This window comes from Argiope bruennichi, chromosome 5, assembly GCF_947563725.1.
Source record: "Argiope bruennichi chromosome 5, qqArgBrue1.1, whole genome shotgun sequence".
Lineage (NCBI taxonomy): Eukaryota > Metazoa > Arthropoda > Arachnida > Araneae > Araneidae > Argiope > Argiope bruennichi.
In genome coordinates, this window is record NC_079155.1 from 75,284,539 (window position 1) to 75,301,643 (window position 17,105).

General features: G+C 28.1%; 2 protein-coding genes across 3 annotated transcripts; one reads left to right on the forward strand and one right to left on the reverse strand.

The window, feature by feature from the left end:
- Positions 1–319: 319 nt before the first annotated feature.
- Positions 320–5,255, reverse strand: LOC129969160 (zinc finger protein OZF-like). 2 transcript variants are annotated; one of them, XM_056083596.1, is made up of 3 exons: positions 5,146–5,249; positions 3,395–3,775; positions 320–2,290 (listed from the first exon to the last, which is right to left on the reverse strand). In XM_056083596.1, exon 3 carries the CDS (start codon positions 1,957–1,959, stop codon positions 766–768), a length of 1,194 nt encoding a protein of 397 aa, XP_055939571.1. In that variant the 5' UTR covers positions 1,960–2,290; positions 3,395–3,775; positions 5,146–5,249; the 3' UTR covers positions 320–765. The 2 variants fall into 2 exon arrangements, with proteins under 2 accessions (XP_055939571.1, XP_055939570.1); XM_056083595.1 differs by lacking the exon at positions 3,395–3,775 and having other exon boundaries at positions 5,146–5,255.
- Positions 5,256–6,969: 1,714 nt separating this feature from the next.
- LOC129969028 (U3-aranetoxin-Ce1a-like) lies at positions 6,970–13,150 on the forward strand. The gene is made up of 4 exons (XM_056083426.1): positions 6,970–7,125; positions 7,967–8,078; positions 8,988–9,103; positions 12,979–13,150. The coding sequence occupies exons 1-4, from the start codon at positions 7,075–7,077 to the stop codon at positions 13,063–13,065; spliced, it is 366 nt and encodes a 121-aa protein (XP_055939401.1). The 5' UTR covers positions 6,970–7,074; the 3' UTR covers positions 13,066–13,150.
- The last annotated feature ends 3,955 nt before the right edge of the window (positions 13,151–17,105 follow it).

A 17,105-nucleotide genomic window follows, 5' to 3' on the forward strand; every position in this document is an offset into this window, starting at 1 on the left:
TATACTTTATATTTAAATACAAATACTTTATATTTGTATTTAATTGTATACTTCATATATATAATGTTTATTGAGTATATAAATAATGCATAAATTCTTACAATGTTTTGAACTAATGTTGAATTTCATTAAAATTTTATTTTTCTAAAAGAATTTACATATAAAGATGTATTTTGTCTATGAAATTTATATGCTTTATGTTTTAGAATCATGGAAAGGAAGCCTTAAAGATTCCTTGATTGATAAACATTTTTCAGGAATTATTGTCAAGAAATGAAATTAACATGATTCTCTTATTTTTATAATAAATATATAAAAACTATTTTCAACAAACTTTGTACAAAAATACAGTTAGCAAAGCATCATACTAAAATTCTGGAAATAATATTGCATCCTTTGAAGTTAAAAACAACCACTGACAACATTATTATGCATATTTGAGAATGGTGGAAACATAATTCCTTTTTGCTATATTTCAAAATCTGGATACACAATTTTTTTATAAAAAAATTAATCATTGCACAGATAGAAAAAATTTATAAAAAATAACTTTCTTCGCAATTGCATAAATATATGATTAAATAAATATTTTAATGATATAAAAACAAATTTTAAAAATATCTCTTGAATTCCCTTCATTTGCATATAGGGCATAAAAGTAATTTTGACTGACATGAAACAATAATAAAAAGCTAAATAGCAATTAGAAGCAAAAGATATATTGCACATTTCTTCATCACAGATATTATAAATGAAATAATATTTTTATGTACAAAGGTCACAATTTTCATATAAACCCCCATCATAAATAGTAGTGCTGGATTCTTCAGATATCAAAGGGCTGTCATTTAAATTCAAAGTATTTGCATTACACTCAGTTTTGCTAGATTCATCAGACATTAAAGAATTTTCATTTGTATGAGTACGATAATGTTCAGTAAATAAACTTTTCCAGGAAAATGTCTTATCACACAAATCACAAGAAAAAGGTTTTTCACTTGCATGTGTGCGATAATGCACCATTAAACTATTTTTTTTAGGGAAAACTTTTCCACATACATCAGAAGTATGTGTAGAACTGGCATGAGTACGATAATGTACAGTCAAATTACCTTTCATAGAGAACATCTTCTCACATACAAAACATTTATAAGGTTTTTCATTGGTATGGATTCGATTATGTGCATCCAGGGCACCTTTCTTAGGAAAAGACTTTTCACATATGCTACACTTATAGGGTTTTTCTTTGGTATGGGTTCGATAATGTATACGTAAAGCACATTTCTGAGAAAAACACTTTTGACATATATCACACTCATAAGGTTTTTCATTAGTATGGGCACGATAATGTATATCCATATAACCTTTATGAGAAAAAAACTTTCCACATATATTACATTTGTAAGGTTTTTCATTTGTATGAGTATGACCATGTTCATCTAAAGCAAATTTCTGATGAAATGTTTTTTCACATATATTACACTTATAAGGTCTTTCATTAGTATGCATACGGTAATGTCTTGTTAGATTGGTTTTTAGAGTAAATTCTTTCCCACACATTTCACATGAATAGGATTTCTTTTCTTTTGTAGTTTTTTCATTTGTATAATTCTGGTAATGTCTATTTAATAAGTATTTTTGAGAAAAACCTTTTCCACAAATATCACAAGTATGAGGTTTTTTATTTAAATGAGTCTCATGATGTTTTTTTAATATATATTTTTGGGGAAAGGCTTTACCACAGATATCACAAACATGAGGCTTTTCATTGGAATGAACAAAAAAATGACTTTTTAGATATTTTTGTCTACTAAAAGAGCTGTCACATATTTTGCATTTGAAAGGTTTTTCATTTGAATGAACAGGGTAATGATCTTTTAAATATCTTTTCTCAGCAAAAGATTTACCACAAACTTCACAAGTGAATGTTTTTCCTTTCTCATCAATGAGATCCTGCATTTAAAAAAAATCAAAGTTAGCTAAAATACACTGAAATTATATTAATGAAAATGACACACAATAAACAATTTTCGACAGGCAAGATTTTTTTTTTAAATGCATATCTCACATTTTGAAAATATTTTACATAGCACAATCATTAGTCTTTGTTATGTAAAAAAATATTTCCTCATACAACAATAATTCACTCAAACTTTCTTTGTTTGTAGTCAACAGTCAGAAAGATGTTGAGAAATTTATTCAGTAGAAGAATTTTAAAATGTTGCTCTCTTCTCAAAGAAAGAGTATGCTTCATTCACTTAAACCAATTGAAGTTCAGAAATAGCATCATCTGAAAAGACAATTAAATTTTCTGTATAATTCTACAAATTTAAGCATATTGAACCACTTTTGATTTCTACAAACTATATTTTTTATCAAAGATAAATGTTAATGTTAAAATAAAGTTAATTATATTTATGATTCTAAGCTCTACAAATATTTTATACATATTTATATGTCCATAGAATTTCTTAAATCGTATACCTGAAAAAAAAAAAAATAACACTACACATTATACTGAAACTGTTGAAAAAAATTTCATAAAGTTTCATTTTTTAAACTTTCACATTTAAAAGCAAAAAAAAAAAAAAAATCATCTTTAAAATATAATTAAAAACTCTGAAATAATTAATCTTTATCAGTAATCAATAATTAATCTTTTTAGAATTGCCAGCAATTAATGCTATACATTTTTATTTATTTCCAAGTTAAGGTAAGATAGATTAAGCCTAGCAGAAGCACTTAAACATGCAAGTTTTTGGGTTCACCTCTTTCCCCTCTGCAGTTTTGATATTAGATATTTTTCATTCCTTTTATCACTATTTAAACGGTTTTTAAATAACAAATATTACAGTAACAAAACATTTAATTATTGATCACCTTATAGAGAACTGCTTTTAGTCACTCTCTTATAAAAAAAAATGTTCATTTAAAAATAATTTTAATTGAAATCATAAAATAATAATAATAATAATAACTTTTTAAACATAATCTATATGTATACTAATACAAAATGTGTTAGGACTTTCAACTAGTGAGTTGGTCAGCCAACTGCAAAAAGCATTTATCAGTAAACAAATTTAAGAATATTAAAAAAAAATTATGAATGGTATGTTCTGAAATCTTAATCAGACTTGATTTTAATTTGAATAACTAATTTTCTGGTCTTTGTAAATCAAATTAAAGTTCAAAATTAAATCACTTTAAAAATAGAAAAAAATTTTAACCCCCCCCCCAGGCAGTTGTCTACTTTATTCATTTGATAATCTGGCCCTGTATTTAAGGTTTGAATAAAAAATTTTAAAAATCTAAATATTGTGGAACAGTAGAAAAAGTTTAAAAATATGGGCCTAAAATAAAATATAACATCAATAGAAGTGTGGACAGTACTTACTTGCAAATAAATAAAAAATCCTCTTGCAAGATTAAATAGTCTCCTGGTTGTAATTCCACTAACACCCTTGAGTTATGTGTGCAGGTTAAAGATCAAATGAGTCTTCATCTATTAGCCAAAAGAGCACTCAGAAAACAACTGAAGTAGAAGTTGACTTAGATACAGTGTATGGCATAGTTTGCCTTCTTAGAGGAGTTTTCAGAAGAAATTGGTCCTCAATTGTGTTTCACTGACAAGAGCCCCAGGGAAACCTCCAGCAAATCCATATGACCATAATGAACAATTTGTTGCTGAAGTACACATTTTTGGGATAATCCTGCTTAAGAGTAATTCCAAAGTTTTTCTTTTGTTTTGTATTCTTTAGACACGCCTGGTCTTGGTCTATAAGGCCAATAATAGGTATATTATGTAGTATTTGAAAATCCAAGTTGTATGATTATTAACTAATTGATAATGTTTTTATAATAAGTTTGAATTATATCATAACGAAATATTTAAAATAGACTTATAAAATATATTTATGTAAAAATTATTCAAACCATGATTGAAGTTTATTTTTTAACTATTCATCTTAGTTATAAATCAATTGAAAGACTGCAAGGGCATAAATATTATTTAAGATAAATTATTTTACTACATCGGAATATGAATAAAAAACAAAATTTAACTGCATTTTATCTATATCAGGAAATATTTTTAACTATTAAAATATAAAAGTACAGAATACGATAAAAAAGTTTTTTAATATAAAGAAAGCAAAAAAAAAAAAAAAATGAAGCTAATAAAAATTAAATTTCGTTAATAATAAATAATTTTAATGGCATTAAATATGAAAAAATTTTGAATGTTAAGTTACATAAGAAACAATTAATTCACAGATTTTTATCATAAAATATAAATTATCAAAATATTATTTGTTGCTTAAATTCTAAATATCACACACAAAAAAAAAACTGAGATAGGGATATAAAATATTACACAAAAGATCCCATCATAAGGATTTTTATTGAATAATATCTACCATCATAGAATAAAAAATACAAATGTTATCAGATTTAAAAGAAAAATGAATGAGTACTTCATAATTTATAAAGTGTAGAATTTCCTGATACAATAGTGCTAAAAACTATTCAATAGTAAATTAAAAAAATCCTGCATACAAATAAAAAATGGAAATGTAGTATTAGTATTCATGATTTAAAAATTTCAAAAATCTTCTTCAATGAGCAAATTAATATTATTTGTTATTCTGTTACAGATGGAATCATTTAAACCAATGTTATGATACTAAAATAACTTTGTAATTTTATAAAAGACTCGATTTTTGAAAAAAGGACCATATAATAGGTATTATAAATTAATATTGTAAAACAATAGGAACTGCTTATAAATATATGTATTTAATTCATGATAAAGCTTGGAGATACAGAATCCCTTTTTTTATTCATTAAATTATTGTTTTCCTTACTTCCCTCTTATGACTATATCATTCAGATTTTATTATTTTTCATCTTCATACCATGCTGAAATATGAAAGATATAAACACTTAAATAAATGTTTATTATAAATATTATTCATCAAGAACCATTTATTAATTTTTTTATTTGTGAAGTGAGATGCATAGAAAAATCATTAACGTTTTTCTTTTATTCTCAATAAAATTGATAGCAATGTCATATTTTTTCCGCTATGCAAGGGAAAAATTACCACGATAAAAACTTGCAATTACAAATATAAGAAAATAATTAACCTAAATGAGAAAATCCGTAAAATATTTCGAAGGTATAGTTTCATGTGCGACTCGAATAAATAATGATGAAATTTAAATCGAATTAATCGCCCAGAACAGCTGAAGCTTTGATTCCAATAAGTTACAGTTAACAGTATCAATTTACTGTTGTATGAGTTTACTGTAAGTATGAGTTTTCTGTCCACCGATGGAACATTTGTCGAGTGAACCTATAATCTTCTTTTTAATTGTTGCTTCGTCGCAAGATACATGACGCACAAATTCTAACATATTGTTTCCAAGAAAATCTATTTTAATATACCTATTGAGTTTATCGCCAATATGCTAACCCAAACAAGTAAGCGAAATAATTATTCCAGCAACAATATTGTTTGTTTATCTTGTTGGCCATTTCGATTTTTCCAACTTGGCATTCTTGGCGATGTGAAGAGGCATTCAAACAAATTTATTTGAGAATAGAAGTAAATTTCATTAAAGTAGATTTCAATAGTTCCCCGGTTTGTTCTTGGCAATTCGAATAATGGCTAAATCTATTTTTTTTCTCCTAAATTTTGTTTTTTTCTCTCATATTTTCGTTTTACTTGTATTTTGTTCCTTCCATTCCAACCATCCATAAAAGTGCAAATAATTCTGAGAGCGCAATTTTTTAGAAAAATGGTAAGTTCTGAAGGATTCTATGCGCATACTCGCAACTACACACTTTTAAGACACTAAAGGGTTACAAAAAATTTTAAGAACTACTTTAATGGATTTGTAGGCATTTGCAAATACGTGCAACACAGAAGTAAGCATTTTCTATTGGTGGATGCAGATCTTTATTTTTATTTTTTCGCGTACGACATGCACAAAGACAAAGAAATTTAATAATTCGAAATCGAGATTTTGATGAACCTGCAAGTTTCAGATCTCCTTGGGGTTTGAAAAATATAATTTTAGAATTATATCTGTCCATAAATAAAATAATTCAGAAGAATTTTGAGCTAGTGAGATGAAATTTAGAATGTTGCTTTTACATCAAATTTATAGATTTCTATCAATTTTTATAGCAAAATCTATCCCCGGGAAGCTTTTCTGTTTATTTAAATGCAAGGAAACACGATAAGAGAAAATCACAAAGAGCTAGATAGATAAAATTTGGTATACAGCTTCAGCAGCTGAAATATAGACCTATTAGATTAAAATCGAAATCCATCAAAGGGCTGCCTATCTATCAGTCTGTACATTCGCATTCATGTAAATGCCATAACTCTAAACTTCAAATTGACTGAAATTATTGAAATTTTGTATATTCTTTTTTTACTGAAATTATAGTTTTGTGGTGTATTTTGGTTTTAATGATGGACAAAAAGTTGTCACAAAATGGGTACTGGATTTCCTTCACTTTACTGCGAAGCGCAAAATGATCATATGATATATTTCGAAAATAAAAAGTGAACCATTTATGGCAGTCGCAACCTTGCCCATGATTTACATTTTTTTTTTTTTTTTTTGAATGAAGGAAAAGGAATAATATCCTTATTAGATAAATATGAGAAAGTTTCGGAAAGGCCACTCACGTTGCTTTTTTCTGAGATTTCAAGAATTCTGCAGATAAATTTTGATATTTAAATGTATGTCAAATAAAAAAAAAACACAACATTAAAAGGGAAATAATGATAAAAGAGCTTTGAATCTTTTATCGGTGAGAAAAAGAAATCACTTTCATATTTTGAATACGATAGCGATAATAAAAGAAGACTCAAGAACGTGATTTCTCCTTCATATATATATTTATCATTATATATATTTATCATTAGAAACGCCATATGTAGTTCAGATGAAAGTTTAGACATTGTTCGCATATGTCGAAAACGAGAAATATTCCCACGATTTGCATATAAAAATCAGGGACGTTATAAGCCTTGATTTATCTCCCAAAATCTAGTCAGAATGAAGACATTTTGCTTTCTTGCCGTTGCTTTCTGCCTTGTTTGCTTCGCGGTAGGTTATCTTCTTTATATATGTATAAAGTAGCCGCCTTTGGCAACCGGCTGGATCGCCGGAAATATTAATTGTATTTAATTCCAATCAAATTTCTTTTACATAGCTTTTATTTTGTTCATGATTCCCTCAAAATTATATTTAAATATGAAATTATAATAGACATCAGTACCTTTATTTTAATTGCAATAAACTTGTTTTGTTTACTTTGCAAATTAAAGTCAAATACCATAATGCCATTATAAACTATCCGGGTAATCCGTTATTATTATTATTAAATGTCACCTTTTGCTTTACTTACCTTGTTCCTCGCTAGTTGCATTTGGCGATCAACTGATTGTTGAAATTTTTGGTTACGTAAAATTGTAATTTAATCTTTTCTAAGTTATTTACTTTTAACGGTATCTCATATTTTTAAATTTCAAATTTTAATAGTCATTTAGCTCATACTATTTTAATGAATAATGCATTCTGATATTATTGATACAAACGTCGCGCTAATGTAAAGCATACATAGCTTGGTAGTAAGGTCTTGTCTTTGGGTCCCAGGGGTTCCAGGTTCGAGAACCATTCTGTCAGCGGGTCTGGTACACACTAAATCCGTCGGGACCGAATACCCTCTTGCAAGTGTGATCTGGAAGGCTGAGAGGGGTGTTGTCCTCGTCCTCTGACCGCTGTTTAAAATTACAAAATAGCCCTAGTGTTGCTTTAAAATGCGATCTTAATATAGCTAAACTAAACCATATGCAGTGAAATGTTAGTTGTAATGAGTTTATCATTTGCTCACACGTTGTGGATTCTTGATTTCTAAGACAGCATTTTTTCTTTTCTCCTTTCTTAGACAGCGGAGTTGAATGAGAAATGTGACTCAAATGCTGACTGCGAAGAGGGAGAATGCTGCGTCCAACTTTCAAGATTCCTATCTCCAAAATGCAAGCCTCTGAGGAAAGAACGTAAGAATCTTTTCTTTTTGCCCAACAGATTTAAAACATATCGCTTTTTTTAAAGGTACATTATTTAATGGGGTTTTAAAGTAAAATTAAAAATGAACTTTTTTATTTATAAATATTTTTGTCTCAAACAGATCATGTAATGATTTTGCAGTAGGAGTAGAAATATCGAAATTTGCAATTTAAGGGAATTGTAATTTAATCAGAATTGCATACTTATTTGAATACATAACTGAAAATTTCTCTTTAGTTAATATATAAATTTTTCCTTTTTTATTCCCTTTGTTATCTAAATTTATAGTAAATTCGGGGTTCTCAAACTATAGAAACTGTTTAGAAACCGAATTTATAGTGACCAGTTTCATCCTTGGCATAATGAAATTTTTCAGAGACGAACATTATATGTTTTTTTTTAAAGATTTTATGGACCAAAAGAGAAACTTCTGTGCAATATAAAAATTATTATTAAATATAATAAATATTTATATAAAAAATAAGAAACAGAATACATAGATGGTAATAAACTGCTTTGCAATTAAGTTGTATGCAAACTGATTCGATGGAAGAGTCTGAGACACCCCATATGGAAACGGGAACTAAAGTGATGCTATAGATTGGATACATTCCCTATCCTTCAACACCAGTTGCTTGTTTGCTTATTGCGCTATTTTTTGTCACATCGATGCTATGCGGATTGCTGATAAGTAAGAAGATTTTGAACAGGTATAACATATATGGAAATTGTTGACAATTACATATACATTCAAGATCTTGTTGCAACTCATTGAAAATTGATTCGCGATAATCAGTTTCAGAACGATATTGTAAATAATTCTGAAAAGTAAATTCCATTGTCAGGGAATTAACTTGTATGCCCTCATAGGAAATGTAATATAAATTTTTATCTTTTAGATGAATTTTGCATGCCAGAGCCAGAGAAGTTCTTACAGGACGATAAGTATAGCTTCATGTGTCCATGTTCAGAGGGATTAACTTGCACTCCTAAGGAAACTGAAAAGAAAGACGGAGTAAGTGACTTTAAAAATTATTAGTATTGTCTGATTATCTTCAGACAATTACAGTCACAGTATAGTAAGTACTTATCAAAAATAAGGCCATAACTTAATGCTCGGGGTTCGAGCTTAGGAGGTCCTCAAGTGAGACTAAAATAGTATATCAATTTTTTATATTAGATATTTCATTTTAAAAAAATGAATTTCTTTAATTATATTTATAATTCCACTTTTCAGCGGAAAAAGTATTTTTCTAATTAAAAGTAAAATTTAGTTTTGGTTATTAAAAGAATGCAAAACCAAATTCAGAAAATTAGCCTTTATAAAAATATTATTTAGAATCTTTCTTTAGCAGTTAAAAGCAAAGATTTTTGTAATCCAAATATATTTTTCAATTTTGGTGCCGGTATATTAACTGTAAGTCTAGCCATAATCTCTATGACTTGCCTTCGGAAATTGATACTCATATCTTCTAAAACAATTATCGTATAAAAGGTTCTTTTTGTTTTATCTTAAAGACTAAAAAAATTATTTTTGTAATGATAAAAGTTTCATTTTCATACAATTTTTCATTTAAGGTGTACGTACACACTAGAAGATTTTTTAAAAAATTTTATCTTTAAAAATCCATTTTTTTTCACAGTAGGTCATTAATATATGTTAAAACTCATTTCAGTGAAAAAAAACCATATAGGACTAATTATTAATTAATTAAATAATATTTAATGAGCTAATTAGATTATTTTTTGAAACATGATATCTTAAATTCTAATTTGTACAGACACATAATTCTAGTTGTAAATTATGCCTAATATTAGTCTTCATGTTGTCTGCCTCAATCAAGTTATAAAAATATATAGTTTTTTTTTAACAATTTTTTCATCAACGATGAATAGAAAAAGCGAGATTTTTTCTGTAATTTTAACTTTTAAATAGCTATAAAAAATTTATTTCTATAAATATAACTTTGATTGAGGCACAAAACATCCTTTATTTCATACAGATTATTTTGATATATAAATAATTGTATTTGGTTATTTTCTTGTTGAGTTATGATTGTTTGAATGAAGCAGCATAGTAGAAAAATATCATTCTTCATAAAATGAGTTTTAAAAAATCCGTAACTAGAATTTTCAATGAAAGCACCTCAAGAAAAATAATTATAACTCGAGAAATATTTCGAATATTGACAACATCTTGGTATCGTTTGAAAGCTAAAGGATCAGAAAATATTATTAAGCAATAAAAAATATTCGATATTTTGAACGATTTTCGAAGTTTCAAGTGTGTAATACATCTTAACTTTTATAATATTCTTTATTCAGTTTGATACATTATCAGAAACAATGTTTTTAAGGGGTTTAGATTCTCCATCAAAACATTCAAGCATACAATCCTTAGTAGGGTTTTCATTTCCGCTTTTATTATTTCGTAATACATTGTAAATTGCTGTAAATTGTTTTAGTTGAATTCATGCGTTTTAGTGGTATTAAATAACTAGGTGAAATGTTTTTTAAAAAGAAATGCCACCCATATTAATAATTTAACAGTCTAATAAGTTAATAATCTGATCGACCAAACTGGTCGCCAAAGGTGGCTAGTTTATTATAATAAAAACAAATAATGTAGATTATTATCTGTGCCACCTCAGAGTCGCGAAGTCTCTAGTTACGAACTTAAACAGAAATAATAACGAAATGTTAACACTTTCTCTGTCATGATTTACGTATGTTTTAAATAACGTATGTGGTTCTTTGTTATCTTTAAACATAGTGACGAAAGATAATTTAATTACGTAGTTAATGCGAACTAAGTAGATGGTACTAGTTAGTTAATGGCTTTGAAACAAAACCCTCAATTTATTGACAATTTACTTTTTTAAAGAACTTAAAACATATGCATTTTTTAAGTCAGTAAGTTTCCGTGAGATAAGCATAAGAAAATATAAAGGAGGAAAATTATTATAACACATACATACATTGCTGGTCAAAAGTATTGTAAATTCGAGAAATTTCATGTTTTTTCAATAATAAGCCCAGTAAAAGTAATATTTTTTTCATTTAAAGTGATATTTTCTAGTATAAATGTGACGGAGAAGTTTTAAGCTATTGTGACATCCATTGTGAAGCAATTGTCTGCAACGATTGCTTCATCCCGGTAGTTTATTATAAAATCCCTCTGACTGCGAAGGATTTCATTTCGTTTGTTGCATTATCGAAATGTATTCGCTGTGCATTGCTTTTCAATTTAAACGGTTCATTTCTCTTTAAAATGAGTGAATTAACTCGCGAAAAGCGTCAGGCTATTATTTTAATGCATCAAGAAAACATTTCAAACGTTGGGATTGCTCATTGGTGCGGCTGCAGTGAGTCGACTGTGTCACGCCTCATAAAGAGACTCAAAACCGAAGGAACTGTACATAAAAAAACCTAAAAATGGTCATCCGTGGTTATCTTCTACATGTGATAATGCTACATTGATACGATTATGCCGTAAAAATAGATCTGTAAGTTCTGCTGCACTTGCAAGAGAATGAACTGAGTCCACGTCTGTCATTGCCAATCCCAGCACAGTTTGCAGGAGGCTCTGTGAAGCTGGTTACAAGGCACAAGTACCTAGAGAAAAAAAAACCAGTAATGACGAAAGCAATGTGGTAAAAACGATTGGAGTCGGCCAAGGTGCATAAAAATTGGAGCATTTCAGAATGGAGACAAGTTATATTCAGCTACGAAAGTCGCTTTTCTTTAATGTCTGACAAACCTGTCCGGGGTTGGGGTAAAGCAAAGGAAAGCATGAGGCCAGAAGCATCAAAACACCCAGAAAGCGTAATAATATATGGATGCATGTCATATCAGTCAACTGGACATCTTCATTTTGTACAGGGAACCATGAATGTTGACAAGTATGTTTGGTGAGCTGAAGAATCAATAGCTTCGAAGAACTTGTGACATGTTCCCAGGGCAGCAATGGATATTTCAGCAAGATCTAGCACCCTGCCACACATCGAAAACGATAAGATAAACTTTACAATTAATTTTAAATTTCATTTCAGTTCAGATCTGATTTCTATATGGAAACATTCATTATTTTATGTTAAGGCTGCATTTGCAAAACATGATATTAATATTTTCGAACGGCCAGTAAATTCGCCAGATTTAAACCCCATTGAGAATTTATGGAGTATAATGGGAAAGAAAATAACTGATAATCTTCCTTGTACAAAATGAGAACTTCAGGAAACAATAATTAAAGTTTGGCTCCGTGAAACACTGAAAGAAGTGTTGCAAAACCTTGTGGATTCCATGCTTAACAGAGTGGCTGCTGTAATCGAAGCCATAGGCGACCCAACCAAATATTAAATGCTTTTTAGTTAACTTGAACTCTTTTATTATCTTTTCTGATCCAGAACTTGAAATTTTTTCTTTACTGCATTTTATTCGGGGTAAATAAAAGGTATTCCGATACTGATAATCTGTACATTTTGTTTGTATTTAATTCTTTTTGAAATAAAATAATTTTTTTACTTCAGTAACTTAATTATATCTTGCCTTTAGACTAACTAAACATATTGACATAAAAAAATATCACTTTAAATTAAAAAAATATTACATTTTGGGGGCATATTCTTAAAAAAAAAACGTGAAATTTCTCAAACTTGAAATACTTTTGACCAGTAGTGTATATTATCATACTATTTTTTATAATTGAAATTAGTGAACTTATTTTGCATGAATATAAAGTTCTTCATGGGTTACAATGTTTTGTTTATACCATCGTTTTAAATACATTTAAAATTATATGAGTGTACATTTATTTTAAAAATTATTACATTTTATTTAGGTACAGAGTTTAAAAAAGACATTGCTAATTGTCATACTTTTGATTTGCAGGTGACAATCTACAAAAATGCTAACTGCAAGAAAGCAGGAGAAGGCGACGGAGAAGGAGAAGGAGAAGAAGAAGAAAAGTCTTTTTAATTCAAAAAGCGAAGATCTAAATCTGTGTTATAGCTTGATGAACTGTAATCTTTGATTCAATAAAAATCTCCTTTTTGTAATTCAATAGTATTATGAATATTATAATCCAAATATGATTCATATGACAACAACAAAACATGATTTATTAATTTAGACCAAAAATGATGAATTTATTTCCAAACCATGAAGGAAACACATTAATAAAAGAAAACTAGTTTAGACTAATTCCCCGGGGAGTGAATACTATATAAAAATTGATGTAAATCTTTACAAAAGTACATTATCATCTTGAAGATTTGTTATTTATTACAGACTAACCGCCTTTGGCGACCTGCTGGTTCATTAGGATTAACACTTGCTTAAATTTTCAATTAAACATTTTACATAACTTTAATGTGGTTTCATTTCTTGGGTAAAATATATAAGCTTCAAATTTTGACAGTCACATAACTCATACAATTATAATCTGTTCACTGCACTATGTATCTCTCTAACTTTTTGTCAGCTCCCATAAAATAAGAAATTTAAATTGAAGTTGAAGTTATTAAACTTAACATGATACAATAACCTTTTTGCTGAAACAAAACATATTTTTTTAAAAATATGAGTACAAAATACAGAATCGTTTAGCATTGAAGTCTTATGTGGGCTACGAGTATTTTTTATAATTTATGCAATGTATCAAAAAATATTATTTAATAAAAATTTCTTTGATTCAAAAGGATTTAAATGAAATAAATCATAACATTCTATTTTGTTTCATTCAGTAAATGTTCTTCTAAAAAATTATGAAGTCTAAATTTTTTACAGCTCTTTGGTACTAAGGAATCATATTCAGTGAAATATTCTTGACCCACAAACTTTAAATTAAAAAAAGAATGTTTCTGACTTCTGCTACAAATCTTACCGAATTTTGAAGTTTGTAATACTGCTATTTCATGGCAATCAACCAATTCAAAATATTAAACTGATCAGTCTTGGGGAAAATCTTCAGGAACTAATTGGTTATCTTCTTTGAGACGGTCAATAAAATGGCCTAAAATTGAGCGTTTTTATAAGATACAAATCCAAATTTTCATAACTCATTCCATTTTAGTCACAAAAAATTGGACCTTTCGTTTTATTTAAAATGTTAGTTTCTCAAGATTATTTTACTAAATATGATTCATAGGACCGAAGGTCTGTATAAAAGTATAAAATTTATAATTCATCAGAATATTTATTGACTCAAATTGTATAAAATAGTATTCTTTATTTCATTTAGATTATTTTTCCTATTAGATGTGTATGTCGAATTTCAATTTTTTAGAAATCAGGTAAGTGGACTTGATTAGGGTGAATATCCTGTATATATAAAAACCATGTTAGCCTTAAATACTACAGCCTTATTAATCAAAAAAATATATATATATTAAAAGCTTAGGTCACTTTTTCTTGCTCTTATCTTTCTTAAAAAATACCATATTTCACCATTATTTCGTTTCTTACAGACGCGCGGTAAAAATTATACCTTCCTAGGTTTAGTTTACAGATAGAGTAAATATGATCTTTTAATTTGAGCTTTTGTTAACGTCAACAAGTTGATGAAAGCTAATTTGTCCCATGTACGCTAACGTACTAGCGCAAGTTAAATTTTATTTTCATTTTGTGTGTAATAAATTGTTGGAAAATATGCTTAAAATATTTTTTTTAAAAACTTATTAAAAGTATAAAAATTTATATGTTAAAGAATTAATATCCTTAAAAGATAATTTTTTTTATCTTTAAGGATGTAAAAATCCTGTTGTATTTAATGTTTTCGAATGCTGTCATGGAAAAAATTCCATAATTTCGCTTCATTTTTAATTAATGAAAATTTTAAAGACAAATTGATCGAGATGCACATTTCCACTTTCTAAACTATATATGCACCAAATTTGGTAGTTCATGGGTTGTAGAGCCCTAACACGCTCACAAATACACGTTTATCTTTATTATTCTAGTCGCCTTTAGTGACCAGCTCGGTAGCTGGAAATATTGGCTATTTTTAATTTCAGTTAAATTGTTTAAATATTGAAACTGCCAGATATAAAATATGTTTACCTTAATTGTCTTGCATAAGCTTCACCCATAATGTACATGAACTTTTCTAATGAAGACCAGTCCAATAGTCTCGCATCACTATTAAAAATGTAAATGTATCGTTCATTTATCATATAAATTTCACAATTGCTTCAATTTTTTATACTTCCATCTTCCTTTTTTTATTCATCACATAAGATACACAGATATTAAATCGAATCCTTCTTCCTTAGCTTTCAACACTGGAAAAAAAAATCACGCAATTAAATATTTGATAAAAATAATGAAAATGGCTTGAATTGTAGGCTAATAATGTAATCCATTGTTTGAAATTAGGTCAAAAATATAAATTAAAACATTATCAAAATTCGAAGAAGATTTTCACGATTATTAAACTGATATAATTAAAAAGATGATTTTAAAATTTTTTTAAATGGCACAAAATTTCTTATTGTGCAATAGCATTTTCTGAAATAATAGCGGAAAAGTGACAATATTTTGCTGACATTTTAATTAAAATTTCAAAATAAAATAAATAAATTACTCCGGGTTGTGGAGGGGGGGCACACACATACATCTTTATTATTAGTAGAGATGAATTAGAAAGTTTCTGTTTTCATGGGTTTTTTTTTAACTGTCCAACTAAGATATTCTGTATTCTAGATCACGGAAACCAAAATCACGAATATTAATAAAATAAATGATTTTTTCTTAAATATTGGTACACGATTATCCTTTTGTTCTTAAAATATGTATAAATAACTTCCTTTTTTATTCTAAATGGTTGCGATTCCCTCCTAGTAGATACATTTTAAAATCTTAAGATACAGAAAGCTTATAACTTAAAGCATTTGAACAGTTAATTAGTGGATATAAAAACTATTGCAGACGTGAAGGTTAACTAGGCATTTAAAGAATATTTAATATGAAACTAAATATTTGAAAATGAGAAGTATAGTTAATAGGAAAAAGTTTTCTTTTATTTTCCAACAATTAACATTCAGTGACTTATAAGGCTTTTGGAAATAACTGATTGAATTTTATGTCTTAGCTTTTCATCATCGCATTTATTTTATAATCCATGGTTAAGATAGTTATAAATATGCAGTTCTGGTTCATAAGACATCTTACCTTATGAACCAGAATTCAAATTGCCTGGTTTTCCAAATATGTCGGCATATGTTTTCCAAGTTCATCATCAAGATCGGGGATCACTGATTCGGCATCCGATCAGCATCCAATAAAGCTGATCGTAAAACTATCTTTCTAGTGATAGAGCTAACTTTCCTGGAAAACAACATTATAGATTAGTAACATTATATAAAATTCTGGAATCTACCTCTCCATAGAATCCAAGAAAATTTTTCGTGATTAACCATGAATGAAGAGGAATTCCAGTGTCTTCATAAGTAAAAATTTGATCGAGGATCTCATTTCATTCTCTCTCGGCAACGTTCATTTAAGCCTAAAGTCCTCATTTCTCCGAATGGACACTCAAAGATTCTTTAAACGACATTATATACTTCAGATTCTTTCCGACATATTTCCTTATTAAACAGACCGCAAATTGCTACGTAGTATAATCAAAATATTCCTACCTGCGATTTCCCAATTTCATTCTAAACGAGCATATTTGCTATATTTGTTAATCTTGCATTAACACGTTGTGGTATCGTATAACGCTCCACTTTTTACTAACCCTAAACTATCAACTGTCAAAATGTTTTTTTATAGGATTGCCAACACTTTACTGCACAAATGGTGGCAAATTCAAATCTTGCATTCATTTTGGGACACCCTTTATGAGAAAAAGGTGACATTTTGTATAAAATTTTCATCCAGACTTCTTGTGCTGCATTGCCAAGTTACATTATTAAATCGAAATGTAACATAAAATTCAAATCTTAAATGATTCCAAAATGACGTTATATGCTGATTTAAGCAAAACAAACAGCATTTATTTACTTTAGAATGAATAA

Bases quoted from the DNA above. Each gene is read 5' to 3' on its own strand.
- LOC129969160 (XM_056083595.1), bottom strand. From the start codon at position 1,959: ATGCAGGATCTCATTGATGAGAAAGGAAAAACATTCACTTGTGAAGTT.
- LOC129969028 (XM_056083426.1), top strand. From the start codon at position 7,075: ATGAAGACATTTTGCTTTCTTGCCGTTGCTTTCTGCCTTGTTTGCTTC. The intron at 8,079-8,987 runs GTAAGAATCTTT...TTTATCTTTTAG, and splicing joins CAAGCCTCTGAGGAAAGAAC to ATGAATTTTGCATGCCAGAG. The intron at 9,104-12,978 runs GTAAGTGACTTT...TTTGATTTGCAG, and splicing joins AAACTGAAAAGAAAGACGGA to GTGACAATCTACAAAAATGC.